The sequence below is a fragment of the Betta splendens genome, chromosome 9 (genome assembly GCF_900634795.4).
Source record: "Betta splendens chromosome 9, fBetSpl5.4, whole genome shotgun sequence".
Taxonomy (NCBI): Eukaryota; Metazoa; Chordata; class Actinopteri; order Anabantiformes; family Osphronemidae; genus Betta; species Betta splendens.
This window is the reverse complement of record NC_040889.2, coordinates 26,044,179-26,064,839: the sequence shown is the minus strand read 5'-3', so window position 1 is coordinate 26,064,839 and position 20,661 is coordinate 26,044,179. Positions and strand designations below refer to the sequence as shown.

The window sequence follows — 20,661 nt, the reverse complement described above, 5'->3', positions numbered from 1 at the left end:
TGAACAGTACATGTATGATAATGATTTGTTTCTTTCATATGATTATAAAAATAGGGAAGGCAGTGAAACATTGCATGTAGCCAGAAGCTGGAGCTTATGCAACTGATCTCAACGATTACTGGATGTTAACCTGTCAGAAAGCCAAAGTTCTATCATCCTTCCTGATCTGAACGAAGTTTCATGTTAAAGAAAACACTGATATCAATTTGACTGGTTTACAAACAGTTCAAGTTCAAGTATGAGCAGCAGAATCATTAACTGCATGTGTGTAAATTCAAAGCCTTTGAATCAATCATTTATGAACCACTGATTCAGAAATACACAAATACACTGACTGAACAATTTGAAATGCATTAATGATTCATCTGCAGATTATTTATTGAAGTAGTTCATTGATTCCTAATCCATAACAAAAATACCTGCTACTACTTGGACCAAACCCAAATATTTAGTTTACAATCAGATGTGAAAAATGAAACGAATAATCATTATATTAAAGAAAAACTGTAAATTTATTTTCAGTGTATTTGTGGGGGAAAATCTTGGACAATTTACTGTTACTTTGTCTTTAACAATTATCTACTGCCTGTTGGATGCTGCCCCCTTCTGGCGAGATGCGGTTTATTCTCTACATTATCTTACATTTTGACATAGAAATCATGTCAATGAGAAAACTAACGTTAAAAGATTAATTAAAAAAAGAATATAATTTTTGTATTGAAGCATTAAATATGTGCCCTGTAGTATGCTAGAATATGGTGCCTGTTATGTCAGTGGTGAAGGAGGGTCTAGCTCAGAGGGCAGAACTGGTTGGGCACAGGGCCGGTAGACCCGGGCTTCACTTGTTAATGTGCTGTGTCCTTGACTAAGACACCGATCCCCAAACCTTTCCTCTTGTGTGTGGTGCCTTAAACAAAGTTCACTGTCATTAATACACAAATATCATATTCCTACAAACCACCAGAGGTCTCCCCTCTGACATATAACTAACATATATATGTATATGATGGAGAAGACAACAATACAATATGCATTGCACACCTATTAATAGTCTCAACATACAATCAAATAAAATGGAATTCTGCCTTTGCCTTTTTAGTCTTTTGGGTGCTCACTGTGACTATCAGACCTGTGCAGAGGACATCCAGTTCACCCTCCACTTGTGTGTGATCAAGGAGGATTCCTTCATAGCGCTGCACATGAAATATTGAAGAGGAGTGAGATCCCGAGGGAACAGGAATTCCTTCAGTATGCAGCTTGCAGCACATTAGCAGACACGTGATTAATACTCTACTTTAATCGGGATATCAGCTAAATGCTTTGTCTGGGCTTGATGTTTTGCTCACTCCCAAAAATTCCTTTTTTCATGTTAATGTCACCTCATTTGGGACTGTAGTTTTCCGAGCACCTGAAAATGGCTTGGGGGCAGATTGTTGTGAAAGATGTGAAGAATGAATTTCAGGTGAGGCAACATGTTTTTAATTTTTAAATTTTTGACTGGTTCATCACACTAGGCTAAAGAATATCTGACTACACAATCTGAACTGGATATATTGAGTTAACTCAAATCTAGAGTGACCCACAAGGTGTTCTGACTCTTGATAACCTTGGTGTTTGGATTAACAAGATACCATAATGCTGACATTTGGGTTTTAATTTTTTTAAATATTCTTTTTGAATGATATTCAGGCCAATGCAAAAATACTTCAGGAAACAGCATTTTGCTGCAGATGGTACAGATTTCCGTTGCGTTGCAGTGGACAGTTTTTGTGTTACATCACAGTTCAGTACGTGATAAAATCATCTACAGGGCAGCGTGAGATAGATTGTGCGCTAGGCTACTGTATAAACAATGAGTGAAGCAGGTCATTGCATTGACTTAAGTTAATCAATACAAACTTCTTCAGTCTTTAAAATGAAGAAAAGCATTCGTCAACTATATAAACGAAGTCAACATAAGAGCGTTTTAACAGCGAGTCATTCCCTGAATGAAAATAGCCACCATGTGTTCGGTCACGTGACCACGTTACGTGCTCACGACGACGTGCGTGACGTAGCGGTGTAGGCTTCGCCAGTTTCCTCAACCAAACACTCAACTGATACTGTGATAAAACTGGAAGTGTGCCGGTGGACCGGGGCTTTTTAGTCAGAACAAAAGACACCCAACCCCCGCGGCCGTCGTCGTCCTCAACGAGCCCAGCGGTCGCTTCGGTGAAACTTGTCTCGCGAGCGACGGAGGCGGTAGAATCCACTCGTTTCCCTCCGACGGTTGCTTTTTATTTTGCTGTGGCAGTCGAACGGCGGGGAATACGAAGCGACGCGAGCTCCAAAGCCATCACCGTCTGGACCGGCCCGGGCAAAAACGGGATTACCACAGAACCGCTCCGTGCCGCGGCGGCGGGCCAGCGATAGTACATGGATTATCTGGTGAGTACGCGGCCGGAGACGCGGCGGCGGCGGCGCTGGTTCCGACGCGGGCGGCGCTCAGGTGTGCGACTATCAACAAGGTGTAGCACCGGTTGCTGCTCGTTAACGGGTCGCCTCCGCGCGCGGCGCAAACTGGGTTCGACCCGCACCCCGATCTGTTTACACGTGAAACGCGATAACTAGCCAAGAAGCTACACCCTTCACGTACTGCTAGCGCTGAAATGTGACACGAAGCTGGCGGTTTGGCCCCGAACCCCGTCAGAACCGGGCTGAATAGAGCTCAGGAGTCACGGTGTCACCGCGGCGAGGCAGCTCACGGTTGGCCCGTCGGTTCGAGGTATTAGTCGCCTGCGTGTTTTAAGAATGATTACGGTCCAAAGCACTGTACCAGCTTTGGCCTGGGAGATTATTGTTGTTGGGCCTTTGCCCACATTGTAGGGTGGGATGGGTGCTGTTGAAAGCCAACAATGGGGAGGAAGCCGTGGCTGGAGGCTTTCCCTGGGAGTTTCTGAACCACTGCACAGACAGGGCGCTGTCATCTGGAGGTGACGGAGCCACGGGTGAAACCCACCCAGTGTTATCAGCTTGTTTATAATGGGCCTCCCAAGATGCGGGACCTGAAGGGAACTTTGTACTGCTGCTTGACTGGGACACTGGAGGCTCTTGAGTCAAGATGACAAAGTCCGGCATCCGGCACCAGAGCAGTTGTGCTGTTAATACACACTGATTAATGTGGAGCTGGTCTGTGGCTTCTGGCCTCAGAGTGACACCTTTGATGGAGAAAGTGGATCATCCAGAGTTTACGTGAGTTACTCTGTAAATGTGGTTGGATGTTAATGAAGCCATGGTTGTCAAAAGGAACACAGCCGCGCGAAATGAATGCGTCAAGTTTCACCACAATCCCTTTTAATGCGCCTCGGTTTGGACATAAAGCCATAACCTGCTGAGCTACACATCGACAGGTTTTACTGGGACGACTTTACAGACTTGAAGCAGTTAAAGGCGCGTTTTGAAGGCACAGCTGTGAGTCTTGCAGCAGAGCGCTCGCCTGTCTGCAGAGGTCAGGCACTCGATGCTCACAGGGCCTCCTTTCCTGCTGTGCAACACTAGAGACCTGGCACGAAACCCGGGAACATGTTGCTAAAACTCGGGTAGATGCTGCTAGTGTCAAATCCAGGATTTGGATCGCATTCACCCAATCATTTCACACGCACATTATGCATCACATGATGAGGAGCTTGCTGAGGTCTAACAAAGTGTGTCCAGACTGTGAGTTTGAGTTTGGGCTGGTGTTCCTGCATGGTCAGCATAGTGTTAAAAAAGACCACACGAAACGGCAGCAACGGAGGAATTTGGTGCTGGCTGTTGCCATGACACAGCCTTACCAAGTTACAAGTGCAGTGTGTGGCCAACCCCTGGACCCTAACTTGTTGCAAACTTTGCTAGACAGGCCTCACTGAGTGACAGAGCGCTTTATGAGAGAAGATCTGAGCATAGCTGTGCTGTTACTGCTTTATTACTCATAGACGAGCAGGCCGAGGTTTTACTGTAGCAGAGGCTTAGTGTTTATAGAAGGAACGCGCAGTGTTCTGCTTATTTGGCCTTATTTTCTTTTGCAGTTGAATCAGAATTCATAGCATTTATTTATTTTACCATTCCAGCGACTAATGCTCCAAAAAGACTGTAAAAGCTTTGATGCTTGAATTTTGAACAGCAGACAGGGTGTTTTAAAAGTGGTCAGATGCTAAAGTAAACTTCAAGTCATATTGGATGTGATGGATAACAACACAGCTATGTGTAATAGTTATTTGGTGTATTAGGTATTTTAATTCGACTCCGAGTGTGTGATAGTCTGAGTCTGTATTTGCCCAGTACTAAAGCTGCTCCTATCAGATGGGGTTTATGATGTTTTTCTACAATAAAACATGGAATTAGAAGAGGGGCTGCTAACTGTTGCACATGACTGTAAGTTGACCCATAAAGCCATTCATCTGGCTCATAGAAGCCTCAACAGGAGGGAAGTTAAAGGAAAAGGAGCTAAGAGGTTAATTTTTAAAAGAGAATGTGTTGTGTAAGAAAGGCTGTTTATGTAATGATGGAATTGTCCCAAATTCAATTCAGCAGTTGTACTGAACATATTTCTAGATATTTAAAGTTTCTTCTTCTTTTTCTTGGGTAGAAAGTTTTGCCATCTAATGCTTAGACTACTGCATCACAAGCAGTCTTACAATTTAATTTCTTAGCCACACACCAGATACTTTAGCTAAACTTACCAATGAGACACCCGCTTGTGTTCTTAGCTGAACTGTATTTCAGAGCAGAGCGGTTCAAGGACACTCAGCAGGCTGTAGCAGACGGACACCTCGCCACCGTAACGCAGGGGAAAGGGAGCTAATGGGAACTTCTTGGCAGCATATGAATACAGCTTGCAAACCTATGGGATGCAGGGTTGCGTTACCTTCGTCCTCTAGATGACCATGTTACACACCTTGCCTGTGCTGGTGGGGGGCTCCGCGAAGCTCTGCTCCAAAATGCTGTCTTGTGTGCGGACTAGAGCTCCAGCAGTGGTAGAATATTCAACATTATGTTTGGTTTTTGCTAATGGACGGGTACCAACTGAAGCCGATTGAATCCATTATGTTGTTAGGCTTTTCTTATCTAACACCTAGCGATGCAGGGCATGCGTTCTTAAAAGTGTCTCATATTTGAATGCATGTATCCTTCAGTTGTTGGGAGAGCAGGGCAGCGCCTTCTCCTGACCCTAAAATTTAACCCGCCAGCTCGCCGTCAACAAGCAGCCTGGTGGTTAGCTCATAATAATGGCCCTGTGTTGGTGGAGCATGCTGTTGTGTAATGCTATTTAATGTCTTCCACTGTCTCTGGGAGTATACCCAATCTAGTTGTGTTGCGTTCTGTCCACTAGAAATAACAAAACAACTATGAAGGACAATTGGTTGGATACAGTGTCATTGATGTATTTGGCTTTAAGTGTAGTTGACAGGTCAATAAAAGTCATAAACCTATATGGTCTGATAATCAGAGCTTTATCAGTGATTAGTGGCTTTTAGAGGAAAGTACATATTTCTGACATCAACACTTAGACCTCTACAGAGGAATTAACTACTTCCATGTTACACAAGAAGAGGCGTTCCAGCAGAATATGTGCAGTACTTAAGCTGAGAGAGAATCTTAATGTTGCTCTGTTTCATTTAATTTGTGGCCTATAACCTAGAAGCCACATTCACAGGGCAAAGCTTTTAATCATGTGAGATACAATTGTTTGATAGTCATTTTCACGTTGCAGGCTTAACTCTTACTAAGACGGTCATGGTGCAGTATGTACCAGTGTAATAAATCCCTGGATTACAGTAGTGCTTTATTAATTTATTGATTTCTATCAGTATCCTATCAAAACCAATTCTTTAGCAGCCTGTGGAACTAGATTAGATAAGACAACAGACCTGCTCCAGTTTGTGTCTGTGCGTTTGTTCAGCTGACTTTGGAATTGTAAAAAGTTTGGACTGTGTCACGGCACTGAGGAAAGTGACATGGACCTGAAGCATTGACATACTTATGACACGCTATTCTTGTTTTTCGCTCATAAATATTACTGATTTTGAATCTGTTTGCTCAAATATGTGGTTAAAATTAAAATATCTTCACTCTGCTGTACGAAAATTCCAGTTTCACTTTTAGGCTTCCTGACTATTTGGACTGTGCCACATACAGTACGCTGACTGCATTACAGTAGTCTGTCTGCAGTATCTCAGCGGGTGGCAGACTACAACACATCGGACCTGTCTGAGACAAACAATTAAACGTGACTCACGGTTCTAAGTGAACAGACAGACTTCCGACAAAGACTCCCATGACCGTCATTAAAATCCACCTCGAGCCTGGTAAGCTCGAGTGGTCGGTCCCTCGAGGCTCCTCCGTGCACAGACAGAAATGGTTTTCAGAGTCGTGAAGCCTGCTGTACAGTATGGACACACTGTGTGGGTGTGTAATGGTGACTAATCCAATTTGCAGTCTTATTCTGGATCCCTGCTTGTCACTGAGCCCTTAATCTCTGTGGGGAGAGAGATGGTCACAAACTAATCTCAAGCTTGTTTCTGCTCACTGAGCCTCGTGGCAATCTAGTCTTCTGCAGGTTTATCTTTCTGTGAATGAACACAAAGAGTAAACAGCAGACGTCCTTCAGTCCTACCTGTCTGCATGACTCCATCCCCCCAGCTCAGACTGAGAACCACATCACCTGTGGATACCGGCTATTGCCGGCGAGACGCTGAGCTGCTGCAGTCGGGTTGTTGACATGAAACTGTTGCTCGGCTGCTCCTGATCCTCCTCCATCCATTCACTTACTCTAGAGGCTTGGCTTGTTTGTTGCCGGGGGTTACACTTGTTGCTGAGCACAATGTCGGAGCACTTGCAGCTCTCCCTTGCCTTGTGCAGGATTGGGCTCTACACGGTAAGAAAACATGTCCGTGCTGCTGTCTGTTGGTGGGAAGTGTACTATGTTGTGTTTGTGCAGAGTGAATGCATATTGACTCAGTTTAACTGGTTCATCCTTGGTTGGGTTTTGAAATACATTCTGAGTCTGCAGTGGTGGCTGCTGCCTCACTCCTGCTTTCATGCAATCTAAATAATTATTTTTCTCTGAATAGAAACATAGATTGTGGAGCCTCTTTTTTTCTGTAACTCATCAATCGCTTTGGTCCATAGCTCACTTGTAGTTCATGCAATAGTTCACAGATAAATGGATCCTTAAATATTATATGTTAAGTGAAGTTGTATTTGTGGTGGTGTAATTATTTGTAAGAATGTCCTGTTGTGAATGTAGTTATACTGCAGGCTTTTTATAAAATGTTTCCATCTGGTCTATTCTAACGATGGCTGATGACTCATGTTGCGTATTGTCAGGACCCCGTTTTTATGCCGGCAAAGCTTTTTTATTATTTCAATGAAAAGCAACATAAAGGCTTGTTTTAAACAAGATGGTTTAGCAGCAAGCTTTGGCTCGATGTGAATGGACACACATTTCATACTGTATCGTGTCCGTGACTCATCTTTTTAGTTGATCATGAATATTAGGGTGAATACAGCAACAGAGGCTGGTTCCTCTGTCAGTGGCTTCGCTGTGCTTCTGTTCTAGGTCACGTAACCAGGTACATACACACACGGGAGGTGTTTCAAATTTGAAAGGTGGTAATACCAGCTATTACAGGTAACGAGCCAGTCGTGCTATTACAGGCTTTAGTTTTAAGTGGTCATTCCTTTTACACACCATGTCAGAAGTCAACATCAATTCATTCTAATGTTAACAGGCGATAAAATCACACAACTAGATTGACAAAATAGTATAACTGCAGTACATGTTAGTATGTATTTGCCAGCTCTACAGTAACGTTTGGAACAAACCCTAAAATGCTGCATTTTTTCTTGCAACCAACTTGTTTGCACTTGCCCCCATATTTTTTGTGTGTGTTGACCCATCAGGGTTTTCTAGTTGAGGCTTCCCTCGCTCAGACTAAGCACCAAAACAAGCGGGATGAATAATCATGTGATATTAAGGGCATGATGTAATCAACAGTGATCCCCACTCCTTAGCCAGGAACCAGTGATCCACACTCATTCACTGCCTTTCTTTCAGCTGACTGACAGCACTGAGACAGAGCAGACTGACACAGACCTTCACAACACAAAGCATCTTTGTCTTGATTTTAGTCTGACTAGAACCAAAGAGAAATTTGGTTTTGTTGATGTCTAAATGTGCTTGATATGGAAGCTGAAACTGAATAAACGTTTTTATGATGAACTGTTTGTACAGTTATGAGGGATGCTGGGACCTAACTCAGCCTCAGTGGGCGACAGATGAGGCACTATTGCAATTTTCACTCACATCTGCCAATCAAATGTAATGTATTACACTTCTGGTCAGAAGTTTAAAGGTAGTTGATGCTGTAAGATATTGATGATGATGATACATGATGACGTAGAAAAGGTGCGGTGAGGAGGAGTGTTTGAAAGAAATCCAAAGGTGTTCTTTTTGATTGATCGTAGCTTTATGCTCTCGGTGACAGCAGGTGTGGTGGAACATTAGCACAAGTGACCATTTTGCTGTGGGTACCATAGCTACTGCTATTTCCAAGGGTGCCTTAACCATTAGGGGACTAAGTGATCTTATTAGCCCTTTCGTGGTCATCTCATTATGTTACTAATGGAGTGGAAAACGACTGTTGCAGCGATTTGCCGGCTCCGACCCCCAGGTTAGATCATTCAGACCCACAGTCTGAGGGAGTTTTGTGCCTAATCTGGAAAGAAACCCAGTGGAGTGTACATGATGAGAATGCACACACAAGGTGCTGCATCACTTTTAACCTGAACTAACAGGGATGTCAGGCTTACTGAAGTGCTGTAGATTTTTGTTGTTGTTGAAGCATTTGGTGAGTGAATTCATCACACATTCAAACCACCTGCTTAAGCAACAGTGTATTAGAGCACCTAGCTAAAACCAAAGTGGTCTAACCTGACAGCTGTACTGTGCAGCTGCTACCACTGTGGTGACATCTGCATCCTGTCAAACTAAGCATTTACCCAAACTGGGTTTTAGAAATCTATGGTTTGGGCAATTTAGCATGTAATAACTATGCACAGAAATAATAGGCTAAATTAAATAATAAGCAATAATGTCATTTAGTTGATTAGAGCTGCTATGCACTTTCCAACAAACAAAAATCCGCTGGATCAGAAGACCAAGGTTTGTAGTTTAGTCCACCAGTGCCAGAAATGGCAACAAACGCTTGTTATTGTCACAGTTTGTTTTATGAAAAAGAAAGACTTCAAGTCACATTTATGAAGAAATCCCAGTTGCCAGTTTTAGAGGAAATCCTGACACCTACCTCTGAAAATATCTTTATTGTTAGACAAAAGCAGTCGTCCTGTTTTGAGGAAGAGGTATTTTTAGCTCCTATCTAAACTCCAGGATTTATAATTTCAATGTTTGACACAGACTTAGATTTTTTTTTTCACAGTTGTGTTAATCCTGTAGAATGTTTACTGGTTAGTGTGTACAATTTAACAATAATGCGGCAATAAATATGTAATATTATTTTACTCTTATTGTTAAATAAAGACTCATGCATTCTTTGAGTTGATAAATGCCATTCAGTGAAACAAGGGTTAAGCCTATTACGTCATAGAAAATTCTATGCACTAAATAAACCCTTTTCACAGCATGTGGGCAGTGTAAATTTCCAACCTGCTTCCGTCATTGTGAAAAGCAGGATGGGAGCAGTCGTTGCCCCATCCTGGGCCATTAATATCGCGCATTTCAAAATAACTAGCATGGTGGGACAATGATTTAGAGATCGCTAAAGGTCACCCACCCAGTCCTGAGTACTGTTTCCTAAAACTCTAACTGCCAGTCTTTATTGGCTTGTTTTGTTGTATCAAGGACATTTTGGGAAGGAATTTAGCTCCGGTTGTTTGGGAAACAACAAAGAATAACTTCCTGTTGCAGATGTATTGGCTGACAGAACAGGGCGCTGCCCCTTTGGCCTCTGTTTACCATGTACACAAGGAACGTTTTTCCAGAATTGCATCCTCTTGTACACATTATGCAGTTATTTCTATGATGTTGTAATGCATTATGTGAAATCTATGATGGATAGTTCCATTCAATGCACACATCTTAAAAATAAGAAAAACATTTGGGTTTTTCAACAAAACAGCAGCAGTAAAGCAGAGAAACGCTCGTATTGTCAACCACAGATGATGACATCAGCGCAGCTCTTGTGTATGCAGATGTTCTTCACAGAGGACTATGACAATAACTGCTTCGAGTCAGATTCCGGAGTTTCCAGGCACATTTCTCCACCTAACGTTTCTCAGTGTGTGTAGGCAGCACAGTCGATGTCGAGGGACTCCTAATTAGTTAGTGCATATCATGCTCCACTTACTATTTCTAACAGCTCTATTTTGCAGTAGGATAAAAAAAGGAACATTCTAAAATAATTTTATATTTCTGAATTCAAGTGTCTGAGTTAAGAAGATGAAATAACAGACAGAGGCCAGCAATGCTGTGTCAACGGAGACCTCCTCCACCTCCACACTAAATCCTCTTTGATATGATCAGAGAACTCCGTATGAATCAGGGTTCCTCTCGTCATTTTTCAATGACTGTAGATATTTTTGGCCTCATGTGGAGGACGTGATGTAGGCAGCTGTGTTGTTGCTGTCCATACGGACACGCACATACCCGCTCTCTTAATAACTTATGAACTGCTGCCTCCTTTATTACTGAATATGTAATTCAGAGTTAAAAATAAACCCTGCACTGTCAGTTTGATTTTTCCACTCACTGGTCTATATGGATATCCTGTAGCCTCACTGCTAGTTGAATATTTTGTATCGGCTTGACTAAGGCTGGATCCTTGTTAGTTAGTACTAAATATCAAAAAGTCACATTTGTATAGTTGTTTACTTTATACAGATGTTTATTAGGTTTGTTTTTATTATGAAAATGTTACAGTTTTTCCATCTTGTTTAAACATTTTCAAATGTGGAAGCTTGCTTAAAATGAAGAACATTTCTTTTTCTTTTTGCAAGTGGGCTTTTGATCATTTTGATGTTTACAATAACCAACCTGCTTTTCCCAGTAGGCTTGTCCCATGTGCACAGGCAATAACATTTGGAGTCTTTAAACGTGGTTGAATCCAGGATCAGGACCTTTTCTAACATACAGGGGTTTAACTGTCCTACCAACAGCATTCGTGAGGTGAAGGTTGTGTCTGAACAAGCTTGGTATGCTGTGGGCTCTGATTTGAAGAAGGTGTGATGGCGCCCTCTGTTGTTACTGAAAAGACAAGATCGCAGTTTACGGAGATGAGATCTACTCAAAGTAGCATTTATTTGAAACTTAACTTGATTTACTGACAGCTTATATCAAATCAGTGCACAAGCCATGAAAAATAGGCAAATAGTAATGCAGGCAAAACATATTAAATACACAAGAGTATTATTTTGCCAGCAACAATAACATTTGTGTGGGATTTTCGAAAACCAAAATCTAGTTTGTAATTGAGGAAATGTTCAGTAACCAAACCATCCATTTATTCAAGGCTTGTTTTGATGCACATTTAAAATTAAAGGCTCTTAAACACTGACTTACACTTCACAAGGTCACAATACCCTCACTAAATATTTCTTATTTATAGTAAGATCATTATCCCTTTTGGACATGAATCAACTAATTTAGGATTCTATTTTGAGTCATCCATGACCGCCCGAGATTTTGTTTAGCGCTTTGTGTATTGTAGGATCCTAAATCCCTCTTATTTGTCTAAAAGCTAGAGATTTTGCTTCTTGAAGAAAATGTTTGCATAGATGCATCTTTAGTACGTGGATCTAATTAATTTTAATTAAACTGTCTTGAAGCCACATCTGGTTGGGTTTATTGAATAATTTGTCAAGTTTGCCTGAATAAAAGCAGAAAATGCTTTTAGAAGCTCAAACTTCTTTCTAATATAAACGTGTCTTGTGCAAAGATGATTGCAAGTGATTTGCAAAGTTATGCAAAAGTCAACACTTAAACATCAGTGTTTTAAAGAAAGATAATTTCACCTACAAGCAGATAAAAAGTACATTTTTCACATAGTGTAGTCTGGTCCGTAGTAGAGCATTGGGTCTATTAAATTCACTCATGCATCCTCTGGGTGGAGCCATCCAGTCACTGATTATCTCGTCCGCTCAGTTTGCAGTTGCTGCAAAAGTTTGTCTCCTGAAATCAACTGTGTTTTTGCTGATATGGCTTTAATACCCTGGATTTCAGTGTAATAACTAACAGCACACATCCATGACTGAAGCTTTATGAGTATGGACTTGAACCAGTGGACGGTATGCATAATAACTACCATCCAAAGCAAATCAAACGCTGTTGTAGTCGAGGGATCAGCAAGGGTTACTTAACCCCAGTAAAGGAAATTCCTCTGGCCTTTTGATAAATGTTTTTTATATCACACGCTTATGTGGTTTGTTTTAAGAGGCATTAACAAGCACGGTCATAAGAGAATGTTTGGAAATCCTCTGGGTAGTTAGGGGAAAATTGAAAATGGTGATTTTCTTTTGTGGTATCAGGAGGAAATGTATAATAGCGTGCAAATCCCACATCACAGAAATGCACATTTAAACGGGTTTGTCTGATGAAAGTTTACTGGCTTTTGTTTTCGGTTGTTTATTATGTGCAGTCAGTTTCACTCACTGAAGCAAAAGTGAAAAGAGGCCAAAATCGCAAATGTTTCAAAAGCCTTTGCGTCATTGATGATTACGGGTTGGAATTATTTTCCCTAGACACTATTAAAGCTATTAACCCATTATTTTTTTCTTCTTTTTATACGGATACCTTTTCATAAAGTCAGCTGCTTTAGCCCCATTTATTTTACACAGGGATTTGACACAGCGAGTTGCTTCAAGACACTCAAAACCAGACCATGAGGGTTACTTTTGTTTTCCAATTAACACCACTTCAAGATGTGGGATTTTTCCACATTACTAACACTTTGGATCTGCCCACGTTTCCGCGGTCGGTTCACTTCAGGTGCTTCTCATCTCTGTACCGTATCCTGGCGTTCGGATCCCATCCGCAGTTGGTAGCTTGGATGCGCTCCCTCTCTGTGGACGGCCGGCCTCAGGAAGGGCTCAGGCTACCGCTCAGTCAGGTTGCACTGTGCAGTGTCACAGGTAGGCCTGCGGTGGATCATGGCACGGTTGGCCTCTGTCTGTTCTTTCCTGTCTTTGACTAAGTAAATGTTTCCCTCTGTGCTCAGCCGTTTATGAAAGCTCTTTTGCGCAACACTGCCATACGCGCAACATCTGTCCATCGGTCTTGGCTCTCGCTCGTGCCTTTGTGTGTGTGTGCACGCCACTCCTGTTTGTCCGTCATCCATCTCTTCTTCCGGTAAAGTCTGATTTTGTTAGTAATGCGGTGTCCTTGTCTTGTGTTCTTTGGATCACAACAGGCAGTTGCACAGTCACACATGGTGTTAATTTGTGCTGTCTCTTATGCAATTATTTATTTTGTCATTTACTAGGGGCAACTCTATAATTACTGTTTGCATATTATGTTATAAAGGTTCACGTTTATGAACTATGGCATGTTGCTCAACTGCCACTGGTGTTGTATCTTATTAGAACTGCTTATTAGTTAATTGTTGTTAAAAGAACTTAGTTACTGTGCTGTTTGATGGCAGTGTTTTAAAGCATATTCCAGGGAGCTGTTGGGAAACTTCCACTAGGTGTCATGCTAAAGCAGAGCAAGCATTCAGATGAACCCAATGAAATCTACACACACAACCCCCTGGGTGATTTGGGGTTTCTCTATCTATCAACTTTATGATACTTTACGTCTTTACACCCTGGATTTCTGATTTTGAAGATGAGAAATTTTAAGCTGTGTTTAACTGTAGAATAGTTCCCCCAGTCGAGTTCTGTGTCTCTCACTGCATGATGTGATACGTTTTTGACCTCTTTGAAGTAGGAAAGACATGTGGAGTCCATTGGCTTTAGTTAAATCCTCCCTGTGTGGGATTTAGTTGTACAGTTTGTTGAGTGGTAGCTTACACACGCTCCCCTGTTTCAGTCTATCGCCTGTGCTATCTTCACCATCTTTCACACACATGTACACTGCTGTCAGAAGACATTAGGGAACTTTACATCTGGATGGTTTGTGCGAACGGCTCGGTTACACACTGGATATGAAATGAAACCACAACTGTGAGGCCACCCTCAAATTAAAACTAGCTTCAGGGTGTTAATGAGCTCAGAGGAAAGAACATACTTTGGATGTGAACTGATATAAAAGTTGCTGTGCGTGCTGTCTTGTATTGGCCTGCATTTGGTGGACTATTAGTTCAGCACTCGTCAACCATGACTTAATACTTTATGGCTGCATTACCCACACACTGTGTCTTTATCAGTGCCCTGTTCTCAGCGGCTGAGTTGCATACGTTCATTCTACAGTAGCCAAACATTAGACGACGCATGGTCAGTATTTACTTTTGAATTGGCAGAGTTAAGCATGTTACAGAATGATTTAAAGGAAATCCAACTAACTGTGTCATTGTTTAATTGTACAATAAAGCATCTTTCCTTCTATGAGTCATGAATATACTGCTGTGAGTGTTTCTAGTCACTGATGGATGTTCTTGCCCTTTACACCTGTATGACGCAGTGAAGGAACAGAGTCCTGCTTCCAGACCACTTGGGTGGGTTGGACCAGTGGAGGCCACAATCTGGTTCTAATTTACTGTTACATAAGCACTTTGAGCCTGTTGTTTTTGAGAACTTTGGTTTGTAAAGGAAAATAAAATGATCAACATCAAAGCAAATGTTGTGTGTAAACAGTTCTCCGGTGGTGCTTGATAAGTTTTCACTCACAGAGGCTGTTTTATCTTGTCGTCTCTTGGACACCTTGCTTTACAGTTAGTGCGAGGTGAGTAGGTTTACATAAATAGTTGAGGGGGTGCTGGTTATCATACCTCCTACACTAGAGAGGACCTACATATATGAAGGATATTGTATATATGTATGTATGTAACTAATCTGCAGGAAGTGACAACAGCATCTACATCTACCAAGGACATGGACACAATCTTGCAACAATGGGGTAATGTGGTGCTAGGTGAAAGTATATTTGAACTCTACAAATAAATCTGCCAGTCACAGCTGAGGGGCCCAAAGCGTGTGATTATTAATTACTGACTACTGGCTTCCCAGTCTTTGAAAATCAGGAGGCCGTAGACATCAGATGTGTGGAAGAAGCAGAGGAGCGAAAGGCCTGTCATTACCATCACAGAAACAATGCTTGCATTTGGCTGTCATGCATTTTTGCCTAATTGACTGTTTTGATGCTGTTTTTTTTCCTTCATTTTGTTTTTGTGGGGGCACTTATGCCCCCTCCTTACGCAGCGTTGATGAGGAGAACTTGGTGGGCTTTCAGCTTCACTCAGCAAGAACCTTCCGGAGGTTCTTTGATGGCAAGAAAAGCCACTGGAGATCTCAGGGGCCTCATTGGCCTCCATTTATGTATCGACACCATAGTACTCTAATTTTGATTCCTGACAAGAAATGAGTGAGAAGAGAAAGTAATTTATGTAAGGCATACAGAGTGTATATGCGAATGTATGTGCTATATGGAATGTGTATGTGTGCCTATAGGATGGCATTTATGTGTGTGAGCGGGCCTACTGTGAAAGGGAGAGGCCACAGACCCACAAACCACATGAGGGGTCTTCTAATTTGCATAATTAACTGTTGACACTAACTGCGCTTAATGAAGGCCTATTGAAGTCATTGACCCCCTTTACACAGCCAGCCCCTGGGAATGAGACAGAGGCTCCTCTGGCATAGGTTAAAACAATGGGCCTGATGCAAGAACCAGTTGTACAAAGAGTTTCAAGAGAATTTGTGGCATTTAGCAATCTTGTTGTAGTTTAAGGTATTAATAAAATTTACAAGCGGTCCAGTCCTGTTGCAACAACTATCAGATGGCTTCTCCTCTCTTTATGTTGAATTAGAGGTGGAAAAGTTAACATTACTTACTAAAGTGTCAAAGTGTTAGTTCAAGAGTTGGCACAGATCCTAATTTAATAGATTTCAAGTCACAACAGTCCTGATGGCTGAGCAGCACGTTAAATCTGATAGTGGTGTTCTGTGATATGAACTCTTCTACTGCAGTCTTCTTTAATTAAAAAAAATCCAAATTTGTTGCAATTTAAAACTTAAAAATTAATAGAAATTAGCTATTTTGCACAAACATGTACTCAGATGTGCATGTTTGCTTTTGTATAAGTTTCTAACAGTTACATCTTGGTGGAGGCAGGGCACACATCCCGGATAGGTTGCCATCACTGGGCCACGCATTTACTCCTACGGGCAGATGGGAGTCTGCAGTTAACCTGACTGCACATCTTTAGACTGTGGAAGCTGCAGTGCGCAGTGAGGAGCCACACAGACACGGGGAGAACGTGCAGACTCCTCACGCAAATGCATGCGGCTGACCCTGGGACTTGAACCCAGCTCCTTCTTGCTGTGAGGTGACAGTGAACCCAGGTCCTTCTGGCTGTGAGGTGACAGTGCTAAGCACTACACCACTGTGTCGCCCTAAACCGTTACAAGCTCACCAAGCTTTAAACGTGCCTCCTGCACTCTTCTTGTGTGCCTTGTGTGTGTGTGTCTTGTGTGTCTGACCCAAAACACCTGGGTAACATCTTGTCAAACGTGTGACCTGCTACTGACTTCCTCTTATAATGCACTTATGCACCTACTCACCTCCTACTATCGTCATTATAATCTTATAATGTACATAGATAAGAATGTTTTGTACTTGCATCAGAACTAGAATCTCTCTCAACTGAACATCTCCATCTGGACAAAAGCCCTCTACTAAGATGTCTTCAACCGGAGATTGCATGGTTTAGTCAAACAGCCTTAGAGGTCACTAAAGCACCTGTAATATATAATTGAAAGAAGGAAAACTAGCAAAAGCCAACTCCAAAAGTTAAAATACTGGCATTTAATAGGTTACTGTAAGTGCAAACAAACATCTGTCTTAAATGGTATCAAGCATCAAAGTACTTTAATTAATGTGACGCATTATGACTTATTCCATCTTACGCTGCTAAAATCACTCCGTGCTGCTTTATGTCTAATGATACTCAAGGGTCGTGACACATGTCTTCCCGAAAACATCCTTCTGTTCTCCTCTTGGCACCTCTGCCAGTGGATCTATTAATGGCTTTTCCATTTTCTTGGTCTTAAAAGCCTCCAGAGGCCTATCTGCCATCCTCGTTTGGGGTGTTTAGAACAGAGGGGTCCTCTCTCTCTGGCTGTAGTTTGTGATCGACTGCCAAGGAAAGCCATTCTCTAATCCCCCATCTTTATCCGCACACCCTGATGTGTTTAACAAGGTCATGGTAAGAATGATCACTGCAGGATCATTTTCCATATCTCGAGAAGGTCTGTTTTTATTCTCTATCTAGTTCTCGCCTAAACTCTGCTACTGAACAATATATAAAAACAGATTTATTGTTCAGTTGCTTCTTGCTCCTTTTTTATTATCTCATAGGGGCCAGAAGTTGTTGATCAGGAGGTGTCTTTCACATTTTATGAAGTGTTCCCACACTTGTTTCAGACGAAAGGGGCCCTAAAATTTGTTTTTTTTTTTTTATATATCAGAAATTGAGCTTGTTGTCGATAGACGCTATATGAATATGTTCTATAACTGGGACAAGTACCCTCCCCACACACCCACCCTTTTTATGTCTGTGAGCTGGGGCGCCCCTCCACCCCCCTTGGTTCTTGCACACTGTTTTCAGGGCCTTCAAAAGGGGGCCCCTCAAGCTTTGATCCTCAATGGGTGCGGAAAACATCTTTTTGCCCTACACTGTGCCCAGGAAACCACCGTTTTCGCCGCCACCGTATGCTAATGCAGCAAAGCTAATCACCCTTTCCAATTAGAAGATTTATATGGCGTAATGGCGCCCGGTGGTACCCCTTCAACCCCTCAATTCTGTGGCCCCCTTATCTACCCTCTGGATGTCCCATGGAGCAAAGGTGTCTTCTGTCTGTGAGTGCAGCTGCCTTGCCACCACCTCAGTCTCTTGCTTTCTTTCACATAAAGAGGATAACATGAAAACAGTCCTGTGGGTGGGCCCCTTAACGCGGTCCCTCTCATTCCCTGCTTAATGTACTTTTCCAGTAAATGTCTCGCAACACACAGTAGCTCCAAGGTAGGCTCCAGACAGATAAATGTGTCTGCTCCCCTCAGCATATCTAGTAAACCTGCTGCTGGGTTTATATTAGTCTAGTATTACTCTTACTAATATTTTCCCCATCAAACCTGAATTACTTTATTTCAGCCTTCTCTAGCTCCCTTTTCTTCTTTCTCTCTATAAAGATGTCAAGGTCAGTGGTTTTGGTGGGATACATAGGTTATTAACTTGAAGTGACAAATTTGTAGATTTGCAAGAAACAATTTCAACCCCAGTCTGCATTATGGGCCAATCCTGGTCCCTCTGAATGTACCTAACGTGGAGCCCGTGAAGTGTTGGCTAAACGTGCTAAAGCTCTTGGATCAGTCCCAGGTTTTCCTCAGGTGAACTCTTATTCTGCTTGTTGAGGGTTAACATAGTCTTGTTGTAGTAACTCTAAATGTATTTTTATGTAACGAACCACATTAATGTAATAACAGTTCATTTTAGATATAATATTAATTTGATGAACTCTTACAATACAGTTGAAACGCCTGTTCACTTAAATAAAGTGAATAGGCCTGCTGTATTTTAAATCAATTAATGCTATTTACTCATAGTGAATGGGCAGAGCTTTAAAAAGCTCTGGTAAATGGTGCACTTTGTGTCACTGTGTTTCAGTATGTAAACCATAGCAGCGGGCACTTACTGCCACATCCAGATGGTGCTGGAAACAAACAGGGCCACGCTGTAGGACCCCTCAATAGGACCGTCTAGACTGGTCCCTGACCAGACAGATACAGCCTCCCATCAAATTAGCGTTTGTCAGATTTATGGTAATGGTTTCGCAACAGTCTTCCTGTCACTGACACCAAGATTTACAGCACTGACACCCCCCACCCCCAGCCACACACATACACATACACACATACTCCATCCTCGTCCCGATCATTCCCTTTATTCCACTCACTCCTTCCCCTGGCCCGCTCTCTTTCTCGCTCCGTCCTTCTTTTCTTAGCCCCTGCTCGTTGCTATTGAACAACTCTTGCCCGCCACAGGGTTTTATCTATGCGAGTGGAAGGAGAAGTTGTAGCAGCAGTTGAGTACATTAGGGAGGTTGGTAAGAAGTGCACCAGTCTCATTCTCTGAAAGAACCCCCCCTTAAAAAAAAACGGGGTGGCAAAACCACCCAAGCCCCCTCTGCCTCATATCACAATAGCTTGTGTCAGGGTTTCCTGTTAATCCTCTGTGATGGAGCTTGAGTTTCGGGGCAAAGGGTTGGGGAGGTGCTGGTGTAACGGCTTGGGAACATAGGGGCACGTTAGATTGCTGTAGTTTGGTGGTGTATATACAGAGTGTGTGAGAGTTTAGAGGATGAGGCGCATAGGTGAAGAAGAGCTATATTATAAGTGACTGCGAGTGGAGGCCAGACTGAGAAAGAGCCCCACGTATGTGGATTAGCGTCACCCCCTCTTTCATGTTGGCGTTTTAGGGTGGTAACCTGATCCCTGGGCCCTAGCACTAGTGAGCCCAGTGGGAAAGGCTTCCGGACAGATATCCCGTCCATTCTCAGCCCAAATGTTTTTTCAAGGCTGCTCCTCTGCCTTTGATCTGGCCTCCTCAGCCACTGAGGGTCACAAGCTACAATGTCAGGCCACATCGTAGAAAGCCAGAACTGGCTGCAGCTAAAGCCTGAAAGGGGGAACAACAATGGGGTCACTCCAGTCTGTCAGAAATCTTGCCCCATAGTCTAGACCTGCAATGGTCGTCCTGAGAAGTGAACTATGCCTCACAGGGTTAGTTGGTTGTATAATTTTTAAACTGTGACCCAAAATGCAATTTGTTGCCTTTTGATTTGTTTGCTAGTTTATAACTGTAACGGTAACTGTGCTACAGAAATGCATTACGTCTTTCTTTGCAGTTCAGCATAAGCAGCGTCTTCCAGCAGAAAGCTAGGGGGCGCTCTGACTTCACTCTCTGACTTTTTGTGTGTGTGCATGTATGTGTGTTCCAGATTGTCTCCTTGTCCAGACACCTTAGCGTCAGGGCAATAGTGTTCGAGCGCTGAAACGAGGGCCAGACAGACAGAAGTGGGATGAATGAATTGGGTAGAGGGGCTGATGGGACAGAGAAAGAGAGAGAGAGAGTGGATGTTGTGTCAGAATAAGGGGATGATGTGCCTGCAAAACAGTGACAAGCATATCAGCTTTTAAACAGGGCCTCCCCTACACACACAGACACGCAGGCATAATGGGTTGTGGGCTGTTTTGTCGACTTAAGTAAGACACGGTCTACTTCACCAGGCGGGATGTTGAGCTGGTGCAGACAGGGTCATCTTATTATTGCTGCATGTCTGTCACTTCATTCCAGTATGTCTGAGTGATATCGTGTTTTAAGCTGTTGAAGTCAACAGCAGACATTGCCAACATTTACTACATCAAAAACATTCCTAACAACTAGATGTCCGTTGTTGAGCCGTGGTTTGGGA

The 20,661-nt window shown here is 42.6% G+C and overlaps 1 protein-coding gene across 3 annotated transcripts in view; it reads left to right on the top strand.

The window, feature by feature from the left end:
• The first annotated feature begins 2,032 nt into the window (after nt 1-2,032).
• The window catches only part of arl15a (ADP-ribosylation factor-like 15a), a 69,881-nt gene continuing 51,252 nt past the window's right edge, over nt 2,033-20,661 (top strand). The window contains exon 1 of one of the 3 annotated variants that reach the window (XM_029161582.3): nt 2,033-2,427. In XM_029161582.3, coding sequence (XP_029017415.1) covers nt 2,416-2,427 — 12 coding nt within the window. In that variant the 5' untranslated portion in view covers nt 2,033-2,415. Of the gene's footprint in view, nt 2,428-6,568; nt 6,896-20,661 lie in introns of those variants that run through there. The other 2 variants (XM_041072209.2, XM_041072208.2) reach the window with 2 other exon arrangements.